The sequence below is a fragment of the Pogona vitticeps genome, chromosome 6 (assembly GCF_051106095.1).
Source record: "Pogona vitticeps strain Pit_001003342236 chromosome 6, PviZW2.1, whole genome shotgun sequence".
Classification (NCBI taxonomy): Eukaryota; Metazoa; Chordata; class Lepidosauria; order Squamata; family Agamidae; genus Pogona; species Pogona vitticeps.
This window is the reverse complement of record NC_135788.1, coordinates 21,580,701-21,598,156: the sequence shown is the minus strand read 5'-3', so window position 1 is coordinate 21,598,156 and position 17,456 is coordinate 21,580,701. Positions and strand designations below refer to the sequence as shown.

The 17,456-nt window shown below is 38.4% G+C and overlaps 1 protein-coding gene across 4 annotated transcripts in view; it reads left to right on the top strand.

Annotated features, from left to right (window-relative positions):
- Positions 1-17,456, top strand: part of STAM (signal transducing adaptor molecule) — a 33,616-nt gene that overhangs the window by 645 nt on the left and 15,515 nt on the right. For 2 of the 4 annotated variants that reach the window (XM_073003099.2, XM_073003098.2), the window contains exons 1-5: positions 5,065-5,709; positions 7,193-7,277; positions 13,455-13,530; positions 13,615-13,710; positions 14,806-14,952. In XM_073003099.2, coding sequence (XP_072859200.2) covers positions 5,652-5,709; positions 7,193-7,277; positions 13,455-13,530; positions 13,615-13,710; positions 14,806-14,952 — 462 coding nt within the window. In that variant the 5' untranslated portion in view covers positions 5,065-5,651. Of the gene's footprint in view, positions 1-5,064; positions 5,710-7,192; positions 7,278-13,454; positions 13,531-13,614; positions 13,711-14,805; positions 14,953-17,456 lie in introns of those variants that run through there. The other 2 variants (XM_020806665.3, XM_020806664.3) reach the window with 1 other exon arrangement.

Here is a 17,456-nt window from a genome sequence, read left to right as displayed (position 1 = left end):
TGTCGCCTTGGGTTGATCCCGTCTTTCTCCGCCGAACTCGTGCCCGGCCTTTGTCATCATTCATTTTCCTCCCATATGTTAGCATGGCTGGTGCTTGTTTGGTGTCTCGTAGAGAGATGACTTGTCTTTTGTGTTGCTAAGTTGAAAGACTTAAGAATGTCCCGAAGGCCTTTCATTGTTTTTAGGTGTTTCTATAGGGTAAAACTTTTCTTTTTTAAGCTAAGAAAGCCTTGCTTGTTTCCTAAGAGGTCAAGATACTGTGTGTTGTCCTCAACTGTCTCTCTGTCACAAAAGCCTTGCAAGGTAGGCTTAGGATGACTTGTCCGCGGTTAGCAATATTAAGCTGGATTTTTAAAGAAAGATGACGGTAAGAAGAGAATTCATAATCAGTTTTCAGTGTCTGATAAAGCTGCATGGAATACGTGTTACCAGATGTTTGTTAAAAGTATATGGATTGTAGTTCATTTGTGTTCTTAAGTGATAAATCTCATTGTAACATATCCCTGTATCTCTTTTCTGTTGTTCTCCTTAAATGCCAATCTAGTACCTCTTGTTTTGGGGCCGCTTCAGTGTTCCTGACTTGGGGGGGCGTTTAATTTTAGCTGATGGTTACTAGTCCTGATGGGTTCCTAATTTTAGTCCGTTTTGGAAAATTGTACATTTATTTCTGGAGGCCCTTGGATGTATAACCAAGAGAGTTTATGCAGACTTTAATGAGTGGTACTTACAAATATAGAAAGTGTACCAGTTGTACGAATGCTTTCAAGTAGCCCATTAATGTGGATATGGCGGGGCAGCCCCAATCCCAAGTGGTAGTATGTTATAAACGGCACTGCTATGAACATCCTACCTGGACATATCTTCAGTGTAATCATTGTATAAGATGAGTAGGAATTGTTCCCCTTCAGAATAGTTTACTTCCTTGTTTACCTCTCATTCTTCTTGCTGGTATCATACAGTGGGGTCTTGACTTGAGAACTTAATCCGTATTGGAAGGCAGTTTTCAAGTCAAAAAGTCTGTAAGTCAAGTCTCCATTGACCTACAGTGCATTGAAAACCGATTAATCCCGTAACAGGCCGTTTTTGTTCCATTTTGGTTTTTTTCTGGTCTGTAAGTCAAATCTCAGTCTGCAAGTCAAACCTAAATTTTGCGGCCAGAGAAGTCTGTAACTCAAAAAGTCTGTAAGTCAAGCCGTCAAGGGTTCACTGTACAAAACTTTTTTTGTAAGAGAGTAGTGAGGATTGAGGTTGCAGAGGCTCCAAATAGGCTCTATGTAATGGGATGTAACAATAAAAATTTTGGGGTGCAGATAGGCACTTCCTTGTTAAAACTCAGCAAAAATTGTTGTCAGACATGAATTTAAATCTCATGACTGGCTGGCTTTGCTACTTAGGTACAGAATCATCAGTGATTCATAGAAACACATGACAAGGCCACACCTGTTAACTTGGGATAGTCTGAGACAAACTGAAATGAAACGTGATTACAAAATACACTCCTGTGTGTTTGGGGTTAAATAAATAGATTCAGAAATTCCAGAGTTGTGGAGAAAGCAACTGTTTTCAGACTGATCTGAAATGCTTAGAAATTAAGCACTTCGTTTTTTTAAAAAGTCAAAGACAAGGGGCACTATGTGGCATACTACCCACTTTAAGTTGCCTGTTATTTTTTGCTTGAGTTTCCCTACATTCAGGTGTTGAGTCAATGCAAATTCATGAACTTACTTTCCTCTCTCAAGGGAACCTAATTTGCACAGGTCAAGGGGGTTGCTACATTCAAATAACTGAAACTGCCAGATTTGAGTGTTTGCTTTTCTCATAATAAAGTAGGGTGAAAGAATAGACTGAATGGGATTGTGCTGGTCTGAGTCCTATTTGTCTCACAGTTGGTGGCTATCCTAAAATACTTTAGTACTGGCCAGGCCAATGCTCCTCACAAACTTAAAATAATGTTGTGAATGAGATTGTGGCCCTTTGTAATGAGGGTAAATATGCATAACAGAGGGCTCTACATATCACTTGCACCATAACTGATGCTGGTGTAAGCATCATTTTGTGTTCTTGTTATTTGAAAAAGATAGAGGAACCTCTGTGACTTGATATAATGTCTCAACATTTTTAAAAGGTTAACAGGATTGAGGAATGGAATGGTTTTCCTCATAAATTCACTTTTTTACAAGTAATGATTTTTTAAAAAAATTCTGCGTAGTTTAAAATTTTTTATACGAACTTTGGGAAGTTCTTATAAAATGGTCAAACATTATTACATACCTGGTACTCATGATCTAGTACAGTGGTGCCTCCCTTAGCGATGTTAATTCGTTCCAAAAAAATCGCTGCTAAGCGATTTCATCGCTAAGCAAAATGCGGTTTAGCATTGAAATGCATTGAAAACCAGATAATCCGTTCCAATAGGAACAAATTGCCGTCCTTAAGCGAAAACCGCCATAGGAAACATCGCTAAGCGAAACGCGGTTCCCCAATTGAAATGCATTGAAACCTGTTCAGTGCATCTCAATAGGGGAAAAATACAACAACAAATTAAAAAACAGTCAGAACAAAGTCAAATTTGGTTAACAAAGGGTTTATTAAGTGCACTTTATGATTTCAAACATTTTAAACAGTAAACTTTAACTTTATAAATACTGTAACAGAAAAACATTTAAAAAACAGCAAACATGAGGCTATTTAAACCACCGTTAAGCGAAACAGGGGACCCAAAATTTAATCGCTATGCGAAGCATGATCCCAACATTGCTAAGCGAAAATCACCCATAGGGACCATCGCTAAATGAAGTGCAAAAACGCTCCAAAAAAAGTCATCGCTAAGCGATTTCGTCACTAAACAGAGCGCCCGTTAAACGAGGCACCACTGCATATAAACATATAGCTGTGTTCCATCAAATTTGCTGGTATTTAATTTCTGAGTAAATATTTAGATAGTCAGCCTGCACCATGAATGAAGTTTTCATTTAAGAATTCCCTTTTATTTTGGCAAATTGCACTTAATACCATAAAATAAATGCTTCCATCTTTTCATTGCAAGCTTGTAAAAGCTGAATATTTCCTTTTGAATGTAATTATTACATCACGTTACTGAGTTGTAAATTAATAATTTCATCTACATAATGTGTCATAAATTTGAATATCATTAGAAAAAAGGCTTTAGTTTGTTCTTTAAACAAGTTATTTATTTTATTTAAGATGGATTTACCTTTCTTCTTTAAAACAACTAAGGCAGCTTACATTATTAAGAGACAGTATTTAAAGCAAAAAAAGCAAAAGCGTGCTGCTTATATACCGCCCCATAGTGCTTCAAGCACTCTCTGGCCAGTTCACAAGTTAATTATGCAGGCTACACATTGCCCCCCCCAGCAAGCTGGGTACAGTCTTGCCCCACTTTACGATTGCCCCACATTACGACGAATCTGCCTTATGACGATCTTTTTGTGATCGCAATTGCGATCGCAAAACGATGGTCTGAATAGGAGTTTTTCACTTTGCGATGATCGGTTCCCTGCTTCGGGAACCGATTCTTCGCAAAACGACAATTTTCAAACAGCTGATCGGCGGTTTCAAAATGGCCGCTGGGTAAATAAAATGGCTCCCCACTGTTTTCTGGGACTGATTACTCACTGAACAGGTGCTGAAAATGGCCGCCCTATGGAGGATCTTTGCTGGACGGTGAGTTTCCAGCCCATTGGAACGCATTGAAGGGGTTTCAATGCGTTTCAATGGGCTTTTTATTTTCGCATTACGTCGTTTTTGTTCTACAGCGATTTCGCTGGAATGAATTAACGTCGTAATGCAAGGCACCACTGTACTCATTTTACTGACCTCAGAAGGATAGAAGGCTGAGTCAACCTTGAGCAGGCTGCCTGGGATTGAACACCAGGTGGTGAGCACAGTTTTGGCTGCAGTACAGCAGTTTAACCACTGCGCCACGAGGCTCTTCTCAATGGTAACAATGTTAATGGTAACAATAATGAGTGTATAAATACAAAAGACATATAAAATAACATTAGCAACACCAAGACACATCCAAAACAGTAAGGTACAACAATCTATTTAAAAACAACAACAAAACTGATTCCAGCATTACCAGTAGTTCTAATAATGTTGTGGATTGTAGCCCTTAAAAACAACAGAACAACTGTTGTGATTCCAACTTCTCCTGTAATCTCTCATGGATTTCAAGGTTCTCACAGGAGTAAGTTTAAAAGGGCTTACTCCTGGATTTTCAGTTGTCAGTTTGTTTAAAGGAGTACAGTGGTGCCTCGCACAGCGATGTTAATCCGTCCAGGATTAACCCTCGCTGTGTGAAACATCGCTGAGCGGGGCAGAAAAGCCCATTGGAACGCATTAAACAGTGTTTAATGTGTTCCAATCAGCTGCTGTACTCACCGTTCAGCGATGTTTCTCCGATGGCCGGCAGCCATTTTTGCACCCTCCCCTTGCTGAACGAGGGCGCTAAAATGGCTGCGATCAGCTGTCCGGCGGGTCCAAAATGGCCGCCGGAACAGCCGAAATGGCCGGCCGCAGCGTTTTCGCGCCCTTGGTAAGCGAGGGGAGGGCGCGAAAACGCTGCACGCAGCCATTTCGGCTGTTCCGGCAGCGTTTTCGCGCCCTCTCCTTGCTTACCAAGGGCGTGAAAACGCTGCGGCCGGCCATTTCGGCTGTTCCGGCGGCCATTTTGAAGCCGCGGAACAGCTGATTGGCGGGTCGCAAAGCGAAGGTCGGTAAGCGAACCGCTTACCGACCTTCGCTCTGCGATTTTCGCCCATTGGGGGCATCGCTCTGCGATCGCATTAGCGATGGCAAAAGCGTCACCGTAGAGCGAATTCATCGCTCTATGGGGCACTCGTTGTGCGAGGCACCACTGTACTAAGAAATACAGGTTGCATAACTATAGAATAAGTAAGAAATAGCTAGAATTTATTTGCACACAATCGATACTTAATCTGATTAGTGTGTGATTTGGTGATGCTACTAAGCAAAATAGTACTCCATTCTTCCTTTTGTTATTTAAGAGTGAGTTATCTGCATTTTATACAGGGATATTATCAGATTGGAGGTTACTCTAGATTGGAATCTTTCAAAGTTTAAAAAATGAAGTGCTTTGATAGTGCATTTTCTTAGTAACTCCATTTGAAAGAGGTATGGCTGACTTTGCACTTGACTTTAATTGGAACATCTTCTGACTTTTAGACAGGCATGGAGCTTGGCTGTATAAACTGTTGTTAGGCTACATATAATTCTGATCTAAAGTATAGAACAGTTAACTTTTTGTGTGCCAAAAATGATTTATTTAAAATATTAACTACCTTTCTAGAATTGTGCTTTTCACCTTATTTCATGGTGCCATTCCAGCATACTTGATGTGAAATGCCATTTCCAGAGTTTGAGGAGTGGTAGGATTGTGTGAGGGAGAGCATGCAAATAGCTGCCAAATATTGTTGTGTTACTGACTCCTTGGTAGAGCAAGATGTGTGTTAATGGATATTTTCAGTTCTTGCAACCTGAGCATGTAGATAGGACCCTTGGAGAATTGAGAGCCATCACATGTGTGTTGGATTTTTTCCCTTCTTGGGAAGGAGCTAGGTGGGTAGGGGAAGTCCTGAATTCTTCCCGCAACAGGTCAGAATCCTAGCATGCTGAAAGAAGCCATCGTTAAGACCACTGCTGAAAAAGCCCTCCTTGAGTCCCAAGGTATTGGATTATGACCGGCTAGTGTGAAATGTTCGATTCCTGTGGAAAGTATTAGAATATTTGGTGGCTTAGTTCCAGGAGTTTCTGGATGAGACACATTATCTAGAATTTCGATAATTCTAGGTCTGTTTCAATCTGGCTTCAGGCTGGTTATGTAAGGGGGGGTTTCTTTGATTATCTTGATGGATGACTTATGCAGGGAACTGGACAGGAAGTACATGTCCCAGTTGATACAGTCAGCCCTGTCAGTGGCTTTTGATACCATCAACCATGGTATCTTTTTGGGCTGTCTGATAGTATGTCTCTCATTCTCTGCATATGGGAAGGCCTACCTTCACTGGACAATTAATCACCATAGCTGATACAGTACGTGACTGACCAGTGGAGGCAGGTCCTCCTGGATGCAAAGGAGGCTAGGAGTTGTGGTATCAGTGCCAGTTAGACTCAATAGATGGCATCTTCCAAAGAATTACAACTCCCAGGAAAACGTATGACTCCCAGGTATCTCATCTGCAGCTCCTTTGTTTTTGAAAGTAGATGGAGGTTAGAGGTGGCAGCAAAGAAGATAAATAATTGGAATGCTGATTGACAGATTGAAGTTTCTAGGCTGCTGTTCTCAGAATTCTATCAGGGGAATGCCTGAAATATTCAGGCAGTTGCAATCTAAAAATACAAAAGAGCATACCAGTCTACCAAGTCTATCTGTCCCTTTAGAAAAACCCTTCTTTCTCTAGAATGATCATCCTGCAGCAGTGAAGTGAGGGTGGGTGGGTTATGCCTTGGCAAAATTAATATGGACTGTAGACTTCCTTTAATTTACCATGCTTACAATACAACAGTATTGTTTTTTCAAGAATGGGAAATGAGATTGAAAAATGACTTTTCTGCATACCAGAATTTTTATGTATTTTATGCTCTTTTCTATATACCAGAAAAGTGGTAGAAAAATATTGTGAATGACTTACCTTGCTGCATGTGCCACAAGTTCAAAAAGTAAAAGATTGTTTGACTTCTCGTTCACCCTGGAGTATATTCATAGTCATGCAGATTAGAGAAACAAAGTTCTGAGCTACATTTCGAAGTAAAGGTGAAACAGAGTAGAATAGATTAAATTACTGGTGTGCAGGATCTACAGTAGTGGCTGGAGCAGAAAATGTGTTGACTTGATGAGCCAATGTGTTAATGTCTTGAGTAATGAGACCCTGCTATTGAGCATGTTCACACCCTTAGAAGTACAAATGTGTTATGAGTTCATGTATCAATTTGTTTCAACCTGATTTTGATACAGTGTTTCATAGGCCTGCATCTAAGTATATATTTGCATTATCAATTAAAAATAGAATGATCGCATTAACATACGTTTTGGTGCATGTCTTTCTGTGTAGTGCTGGACAGAATTTTCACCTGTACATTAAAATTTATTCCCCCCCCCCTCTCTCTCTCTCTCTCTCTTTTTTTTTTTTTTTTTTTTGGTATCTTTAAGAAAAAGCAACCAGTGAAATGAATACTGCTGAAGATTGGGGACCCATCTTAGACATTTGTGATAAAGTGGGACAGTCACGAACAGGGTAAGTGCATTTGCTATTTGTCTAAATTCTCCAGATTTTTATTTGTTAAAATTAAAAACAGCAGTCTAATTTTAAAAGGTAGACAACACATGAGCGAAGAACTACAGATCTATGACTTGAAATCCTATTGCTTAGCATAGTAAGTCATACTAAAGTAGGCCTGTTAAGTCAGTGAGGATTTCATGAGTCAAATGCTCTATAAATTCTTTTGATTTAAATGGACCTACTTTAATTGTGACTTACTACATTAAAGTAAATTGCAACTGGAGTAGGCTGATTTGAATCAGTGGAACTTACAGAGAAACTAACTCACTGAATCCTCATTGATTCAGTGGTCATACTGTATATATTAAAAATATGTTTACCCCGCCTTCCTCCCCAAAATGACCCAAGGTGGCTTATAACAATTAAAAGATCAATTTTAAAAGCTAAAAACAGTGAGTATGCAAATATTTTTTTAAAATTAAACAAGTATATTTAAAAAGGTCAATAAAAACACTTGTAAAACAGAACACAATCCATTTTTAAAAAAGGAACCTTCAGGCTCCTAGTCATTAAGAAAAAGCATGCCTGAAGGGAAAGGTGGGGGTTTTCTTGCCTACCTGAAAAGAACAGCAAAGATGCCACCAACCTAGTTTCCAGTGGGAGGGAGTTACAAAGTCTGGAAGCAGTAACAGAGAAGGCCCTCTCCCATGCTCCCACTGAGCATGCCTGTAATGGTGGTGGGACTGAGAGAAAAGCCTCCTCTGATTATCTTAATTCCTGGACAGGCTCATAGAGAGAGATAGCTTGGACGCAAGCTATTTAGGACTTTATAGGTTAAAAACCAGCATTTTGAATTGTGCCTGGAAATGGATCAGCAACCAGTAGAGCTGTTTAATAGGGGAGTTATGTGTTCCTTGTAACCAGACCCAGTTAGCAATCTGGCTAACATCTACATTTCCCATAAACTGAGCTAACAGTTCCTAAATCTTCTATTCGAAAATACTGAAGTGATAAAGCAGTCCAATATTTTATTTTTTCATTAATTTGCTAAAATATTATCAGCTGCTATATACAGTGTCTCAGTCAACTACTTCCCTTTTTAAAATAGAAATCTCAGGAGTTTTTATATTCATTCTCAGGATAGGATTAAAAGTACAGTTCTCAATTTGGCAGAACAGTATGAACTACTAATATAATTTAGCAACTATTTCCACCTCACTTCTGTATTAATGTATGAGTGTTGCACTTTTGTTCTGCTTTTTCATTGTCCTTCATGACTCAGTTTTAAAGCTTACTGTAATTAGCGTGATTGGTTGAATGCTACTGTAGTTTGGTGTTTTTAGGATTTACAAACAAAATGTTTGGGTCCAAGCTCAAACTTTATTCAAATGATTAAAATAGCCTAAATAAATTCTTTAATTCTAAGTTTTGACAATATTCCAAACGATATTTAATTCTCCTATTCTGTCAATTTCTGTCTTTTAAAGAACAGCTCCTTTGCAGCCTAAACTAAATTTTGCACCTGAATTAACATTCAGAAGTAATATGGATAGGGCTGTTCTATTTTTGAGTTAAATGTCCACAGGTCCCATTGATTTGACAAGAATAACTACAGTATTTAGATTCCATTCTCAAATTATGTTTTTTAACAATAGCAAAGTTTGTGTGTAGAAATGTAGCTTGTTTTATTTTATTTCAAGGTCACTTTCTACACAACTTCCATATGCAAATAAAAGATTATAGATCAAATTTTAAGTACTGTATCTATCACAGTACAGTAGGTTCTATATAGCACACCACTGAAATACTGCTTTTAAATTCAGTAGCATTAATTGAAAGATTCTATGGCATTAATTAAAATGTTAATGACTAGAATCTAATCCATACTGATCTTATTAACATGGCTTAATTTAAACTGGATTTAAAAGAGAGGAGTTTGTTCAGATTAGTTAATTTTTTGACATGTTCCGAGTAATACTGTTGGCTGAATTATTATCGTAGTACAGCATAATCAGTCAACTGTTATACAAGTAATTTTATCTCTAGAGTAGTTATGTATAATTCAGTAGCCTGATAACAAAAGGGTAGTACAGTACATGTGTTTTGTTTTCAAATAAAACTGTTAAAACTAACATTCTTTTTCATAATATTGCCTGCATTGTTCTACACTATAGTCACTCTGCATGGTGTTATAATAATAAACATTTTATTATTTCTGATTTGAATGACTTCTCTTTACCAGTAATTCTATAGTTGTCTTTGTCTGCTGGTGTTTTTTCCATGAATTTCTACTTACTACTTTTACCACACTGTAATTTGGACAAAGTGGATTAATATAGGAATGGGAAGAAGGATGGATGTTGATATAGAGTTGATTGTCCTTTTGTTCAGGAATGGAACAGGTGATCAGGTCCCTTCCATTCTTGCAACTTTGTGAACTATTTCTGAACTTTCAGCAGGACACAGTTTTATTGATGTTCTCTAATCAGTTACATTTATTAGTTATCGCAAAAGGAAGATGCAACTCTTTGTTCCAAATGGTTTTTGTTCAAATTGTTTTGAGAAGAAAATTGAAAGCATTTTCTCCCTGGAATAAAACACGTCCATCGTTGTGTACAGTGGGAAATGATTATGCCATGTAGCAGCATTTTCTATAATTAGTAGTGCTAACAGATGTTTGTAAAACATAGACAGCACCAAATATAGATTACTTGAACCTACCATGTTACTTGAACTAGAGTTTCCTTTAAGTAGCTGGATATCAGTACTTGCTGTAAAAATGAAATCATGAATCTGTTTAAAAATTAAAGTTATTGAAATAAAAGTGTAATCTGTGAAATTCAGAAGTTTTACTACCTTGTTAAACACATTAGCTGGATAAAAGACTGATTGATCTTATTATTTACATGTTAGGTGTTTAACAGGGCATATGCTACATCTGCTGTGAAGGTAAAACAGATAGGCACAGCTAGCATCCCTTGGCTGCTTGCTCTCCATGCTATCTTCCCAAAGGTAAAGGTTTCCCTTGACATTTAGTCCAGTCGTGTCCAACTCTAGGGCGCGGTGCTCATCCCTGTCTCCAAGCCATAGAGCCATTGTCCATAGACAGTTTCTGTGGTCACATGGCCAGCGCGACTAGACACAGAACGCCATTACCTTCCCACCACGGTGATACCTATTCATCTACTCGCTGTCTTCCCTACCTATACATAATTTAAGGTCACCATAACCTTCTTTCTACTGATTATTCTCCTCCTCACTAGACTCTTATAGGATGTATAATTCTACTACCCATCCTTTCTTTAAATTCTTACTACAAGAAAGGACCTTTTTTTCCTCATGCGCACTGGATTTTTTTGATTTTTTTAAAAGAAGCACACCTTATTGATACTTCTGGTAGAGCTCTATTTATATTACTCTAATCACAGAATTGTAAAGTTGGATGGGACCCCAAAATTAACTGAACATAATCTCTTCTGATGCAGGAAATCAAGAGCTAAAACATCCTTTACAAGTGCACATAGCATCTATTTTAAAACTTCCAATGAATGAAAGTTCTCCATCTTCTAAAGTACAGTAGTCAATTCAGGCATCAAACTGTTCTTATGGTCATTAAACCCTTTTAATGTTTAGTTGGTATTTTCTTTCTTGTTATTTGAATCTGTTGCTTAGATCCTTTCTTCTAAAGCCACAGAAAACAAGGTTTTTAAATTTTCCATATAAAAAACTTTCAAATATTTGAATATGCCTGCGTATCACATCTTGCTATTTTCTTCTGTAAAATAAACATACCTATCCTGCTTAACTGTTTCTTATGGGGCTTGGTTTCCAGCTGCTGAAGCATCTTGCACACCCTTCTGCAGACACTTTCCAGTTTCTTGATTTCCTTCTTAAATAATGGCGCTACTATTACTTCCATTGATTTGAACATCATCTGTCTATTGATGCAGCCTAGAAGTATGTTGGCTTTTTTCCTGCCCCTGTCAGACTGTTATGTCATGATTAGTTTGTTGTATGTGAAGACCCATGGATCCTTTTCAGACATACTGCTGCCAAGCTAGCTGTTATCCAGCCTCTATTCATAGAACTGATTTTTCCTGCCTAAATATAGAACTTTACATTTTTTTGCCTGTTGAAACACATTTTGTTTGCTTTGGCCAAGTTCCCTAATGCATTAAACTTAGCTTGAGTCCTAATACTTTTTTGAAAGTATTAACTATCCCTCCCAGTTTAACATTGTATGTTTCTTTTATGATCATCCCATCTACTTCTTTATCCAGGTTGTTCATAGCAATGTTAAACTACACTGGACCCAGACAGAACCCAATGGGATATCATGTATCCCTTCTCTAGGATGGCAAGGGACCACTGCTGAGCATTCTTTGGGTATGGCCCATCATTTAACTACAAATCCTCCTAAAAGTAGCATTATCTACCTCACATTTTACAAGCCGGGCCACAAGAATATCAAGGGAGCGACCTTGTCAGAAGACTTGCTGAAATCAATATACAGTTTATCTACAATATCACTCTGATATACCAAGCTTGTAACTGTTAAACATTTAAAAGCAGAGAAGAGGCATGACTTGCTTTTGAGACTCTTTGAGTATTTCTGACCATTCCTTGTGCTCATTGAAATCATCTTTCTTAGAGAGCAAGCTATATTAACCTGAGGTTATAACTAGACAATCAAATATCATGAGAGTTGCTATGGTTATAGTGCAGGTCAATTTGAAGACTTTTGTTTTTGATCACACAATACAAACACTGATTCGAATCAGTCCAGTCCTTTTTGCTCCCAATGTGGCTTTTTTCTCTGTTGCTTGGGCTTCTACTTTTTTTCCAAGCTGGAACAATTTGAACAGAATATTTCCCGGTTGATTGATTAATTTGTTGTCATAAAGATGGGTGGCACATAAATGGGTTCGTATTTCAGTGATGTAGGCAGTTGGAGCATAATGTTCAGGACTGCAGGAATGCCTGCTCCCATGTTTTCCCCCCCAGTCATCCTATGACATTTAAAAAATAAATTATGAGATCAGTGCCAGATCACCTTATCATTAGTATTGATATACTGTACTCGTTTAGTGTTAGATCAGCTCTAGATGAGAAAAAGATTTTTTTAAAAAACAGCAACAACCTAGATGAAATAAAAGGTGTTACTATGATATGTGGCATTTCTGTGCACATTAAGAACAACTTTGGAATGCTGCCACCTTTTCCAGAATACTGTAAAACCCTTTCAAATCCAAGCAGCTTGACAGCAAATCTTAAAAAACCAGCAGAGGCAGGATCAGAAGGAGGAAGGAAAGAAAGAAGAGGAGGCTGAGGGCTGAAGTGTGAATCGCATCACATCAAGTTTGAACACTGAACTCCCAAATCTGCAGTGCTGTGTGATCACTGTGAATGCAGCCACATTATGATTCAGCTTGCCAGAGTAGTTGCAGCCTCAGTTTTTTCTTGTGTTTGGTATAATGAATTCCAAGAAGGTCACTTTTATGCAAGCTTCCCATTATTTTGATATTATCGGCTAGTTCTTCCCTGCTGATGATGACTGGGTCCAGGTTAAGTGGCCCTATTGTTTTCCACTTTCTGGAAAATGAAACTGTCAGCAGAACTAATGAGACTACATTTATGGGAGAGAATGGGCCTTCTATTTTGGGAAGAGAATGGCATCTCACCAGGTTTGAGCTGATGATATGGAAGAGCTGAAGAATAGGCAGAGCTTTGTGGCACACTGGTTAAACTGCTGTACTGCAGCCAAAACTGTTCTCACGACCTGGGGTTCAGTCCCAGGTAGCCGGCTCAAGGTTAACTCAGCCTTCTATTGTTCCGAGGTCAGTAAAATGATGAGTACCCAGCTCATTGGGGGGGGGGGCAATGTGTAGCCTGCATAATTGTAAACTGCCCAGAGAGTGCTTTAAGTGTTATGGGGCATTATATAAGTAGCACGCTTAGTAAATAGCTTCATGGGAACTGTTACTGAGAACTGGTTGTCTTTAGTGTGCACAGACATTTTAGAAGAGTTGTGTTTAACTCCTAGACTCTAAGAAGATTTTGCTATCTCCCTCCTGTTACAAAACAAAATAAAACAAAACACTGTTCTTATGTAAGTATATCTTCTAGCTTTCTAATGAATGTTATGGTTTATGTCAACATATTTTTTAAAGTTGTTATGTTTTTTTTAATTAGACCTAAGGACTGTCTTCGGTCTATAATGAAGAGAGTGAACCACAAGGATCCTCATGTTGCTATGCAAGCGTTGACAGTATGTAGCTTTTCAAAAAAGAATTTTGTTTATCAGTTTCATGTTCCGATATAAAATACTTAATTTTTATTTTTCTGTCTTTAGCTTCTTGGAGCATGCGTCTCAAATTGTGGAAAAATTTTTCATCTAGAAGTATGTTCAAGAGATTTTGCTAGTGAAGTAAGCAATGTGCTCAATAAGGTAATACATTTTAAGCCTTTTATAGTTCCTTATGTAACTGACAGTTTGAATGAACCTTGACACAGAATAAAAGATGATAGCTACAGGAGCCACTTATGTGTGGAATACATAAATATGGATTAAATGGCTGTGAATTTATATGGCTCTTTTGTTAGAATGAAATGAAATCAAATCAACTGACATTTATGCCATGTAGAGTGAGTGGAACCTGTATCCTATTTCATTTCATGCTAATGGAATTCCTTTTGTGAATTAATGCAAGGGTGGTATGCAGAGTTTTGTGTAAGCAGTTGTGCAAGGTACATGAAACCACCTTCCTCACGTTCGCTTGCCATCTTGCTCTCATTAATTCAAACTGGGTTTGGGCAATACATTAAAGACTGAGAGCTATATTTTAATCTGAGCTTTTGTGGACTAAAATCCACTTTGAAGCTATCACTGAAATATCTTAGTCTTTAAACTGCAGATTTTGTCCCCGCCTCCCATCCAGTTTTTTACCATCCTGAGGCAGGCTAAGATGGCTGCTTCTTTAGAAATTTATGGAGAAAAGGGTCTCATGATAGTTTGGACATCTCTTTATTCTTGCAAATTAAAATACTACATATTGAAGGTATTTCAATATGTGGTATTTTGTGAGGATTAAGACTAAGAAGACTTTGAAGAAAACAAGGGAAAGGGGACACCATCTGTGTAAAATTATGTGTATTAGAGCTACCTGAAATTGTGATCTGAAAGATATGGAAAGTGCTTTGACCATTCTTGAAGATGTTAGCTTTAAAGCAGATTGCTGTATTTATTTTCCAAGACCATGCCATGGTAGATATATTCATATTCTAAATCAGCTTTGGATGATTGATGATATGTGTGGTATCAACAGTTTACGGGAGCAGATACAAATTAACATAAGTGAGCAATTTATGTTGCTTTAGAGGGTTATAGGTTGAAAAGACATGCAGTTAGATCCTGTCACACCAGTGCTATTGAAATCAAAGTAAAAAATTAGGGCTAAATTCGGGTCTCAGTAGGAGCTAAGTGCTCCAGCTCTGAAGTGGTTCCAAGCCATGAAGGTCTTCATACATTTTTATCTTTTCACAGGGTCATCCAAAGGTCTGTGAAAAACTAAAAGCTCTCATGGTGGAATGGACAGATGAATTCAAGAATGACCCACAACTTAGTCTGATATCTGCTATGATAAAAAATCTTAAAGAGCAAGGTGTTATGTTTCCAGTTATTGGTTCACAGGTAAAGCACTCGTATGCCCAAACAAACAAACAAACAAACAAAAAACCACCCTGCCCAATAATAGATCTGTAGATAAGGTGTGAAACATGCAATGCCTTGAATAATTACAAATTTTCAGTTCCCTGGTCTACTGTGTAAATGTATTTTTGATTCCTTCCTTATATTTCATTTTAGAGAAATGCAAAACTAAGTGCTGTGAAGCCTTTAACTTCTGTATACAGTAGGACCTCCATATCCACCGGAGATTGGTTCCAAGCCCCCCATCACTGACACTGAAAAACATGGAAAGTAGTGAACACATACCACAGCAACAACAATTATTTAAAGAAAGAACAGCATCTCCCACCCTCTTCAAATTCAGCTGCTCCTGCAAGTCACTCCTCTACCACTGATTTGGCTCCACAGATAGCTCCCTTCCCCCCCCCCCCGTGAGCCCAGAGAACAAAGAAGACTCACTTTTTTGAATGCATGCTCATGCACGCAGTCCTATCCAAAATCTGCTGGGGTGGGGCAGCCAGTACAGATTAGGTGGGGAAGGTGGAGAATGGGGAGGGGCGGGGAGCAGGTGATGGAGGCAGGGGAAGCAGGTTGGATTCTTCTCATCCTTCCCTGCATGCATTGGAGTTCTGTGCTTCTGCCCAGGAAACACAGGCCCAGCCATTGAGCTGCTGCTGCTGCCCCCTTTGACGTAATCTCTTCAGTTCCAGATGCAATGATGGCCCTTTCTTTTTGGCAGAAGCTGGGTTTAGAGCACCCATTTCTAACCCTGCCTTGCCTTGGTGGAGCTGGCGCCCAGGGAGAGGGCTTAGCAGGGAGTTCTTCCACATCTCCCGCCTGGTCCAAGCATTCTGAAAACCTGTCCTTGCCCAAAGAAATGGATCTCTAGTGCCCAGGAGCTAACTAGTCACCCACGGTTAAGTGAAACCACAAGTATATGGTGGTCCTACTGTACAAAACAAAAAGTCATCTGAAGCAAATGCTAATGTAAAATTGAAGCTAGGTTGCAAGCTTTTTTCTGTGTTAAAGATGTTAAAGAAGATGTTGTTAAATAAGTGAGTTTTAAATTTACTAATTGGGATGACAACTCAAACATTTCAAGGAAAGTAAGTTACAAATCAATATGTTTAATAAATAGGTGGCAATCCAATTCCCATATAAGCATAGCCTCATTCCATCAATAGTTGGAATGCCAACTGTATGTTTTGTCATTACAGAGTGTATTTCATAGTTTTAAAACATCCAAAGATATACATAATTTTCATAGTGGCTTTCAAGCTCATATCATTTAAAAATCTTAATTGGAAAAGTCTAAATTAGAAAACAAATCCCAACAACTTTTAAGGTGATCAGTGCAAATTAAGCCCTCTCACCCTGCCCACAAAGCCATACCAGGCTTTTTGTGCAGAAAGGCAGATATGGTTTTCTTTTTAGCTTCATAGGCAAGGGCATTTGTTTGTATAAATAGTTCAACTTGTTGAAGTAAGCAAAAGTTGTTAGATTTGCACATTCCTGGGAGTAAGTGCCATTGAACTCAGTGGCATCTCTCTGTGGATATACAGGTATATGGGATTATGCCATTTGTTGTGGCAATAGGGAGCGAAATGATCAAATAGTTAATACAATGGAATTTATTTCTGAAATAAAGTGAAGTTTTATTATGCAGTCATAGACCCGATTATACAAAGACAAAATACATAAAATAAATACATAATATAGTATGAAGTCTTGCTATAGCTTTTTGCGAGTTCTCATAGCTTAAAATAAAAACTTAGGCACTAACTGTGTTATTATTTGAATCTCTCCAGACAACAGAAACTTCAGATAGCCTGTGGGAGGTAGACTAGTACATTTACTCATGACTGGACCAAGATATCAAATACGTTCAATCCTACATAGGCTACATTTTAAAATGATGTGCGCCAAGGTCTCAGTTTCTTTCCCGCAGGGACAAATCCTTTCACCATATGGGGTATTATTAAAACAGCCTTTTAAAAGGCCTGAGGGAAAGCAGTTACAGTAAGCCTAGCCCTTAAAAAGGCAAAGTGATATCTCAGTGTTGTAATTTGGTATAAGTAGTTAGCTAGCTTGGGGAACTTAAAATTTAGGCCAAAACACAATGGTGAACAAGTCCTGTCTGCACAAGTTAGAGTACTGAAGGTCTATACCTTTGATACATTGAATAAGTATTGGCTTAATGCTACCTTGAGGCTCTCTCAGTAGGAAGTCCATAGAGAAGCGTAAGAGAGGTAAATCTTTTTTCTGTAAATCTTTTATGCCATAAGCTGGCAAAGACATATTTCTGCAAATAGTATAGGTAGCCACAGGTTTTGGGGGCATATACCACCTTTAACCAATAATGAAATGCATGTAGCCACGCTTGACATTCTACTGAAGGCATACCAGCTTCGAGCCGCAGACCAGCTCGAAGAGCCTCATCTTGGCATGGCAAATAAGGATTGCAGTGTATTTGATAAAACATCTTCAATAGAGGGGTTAAAACCCTT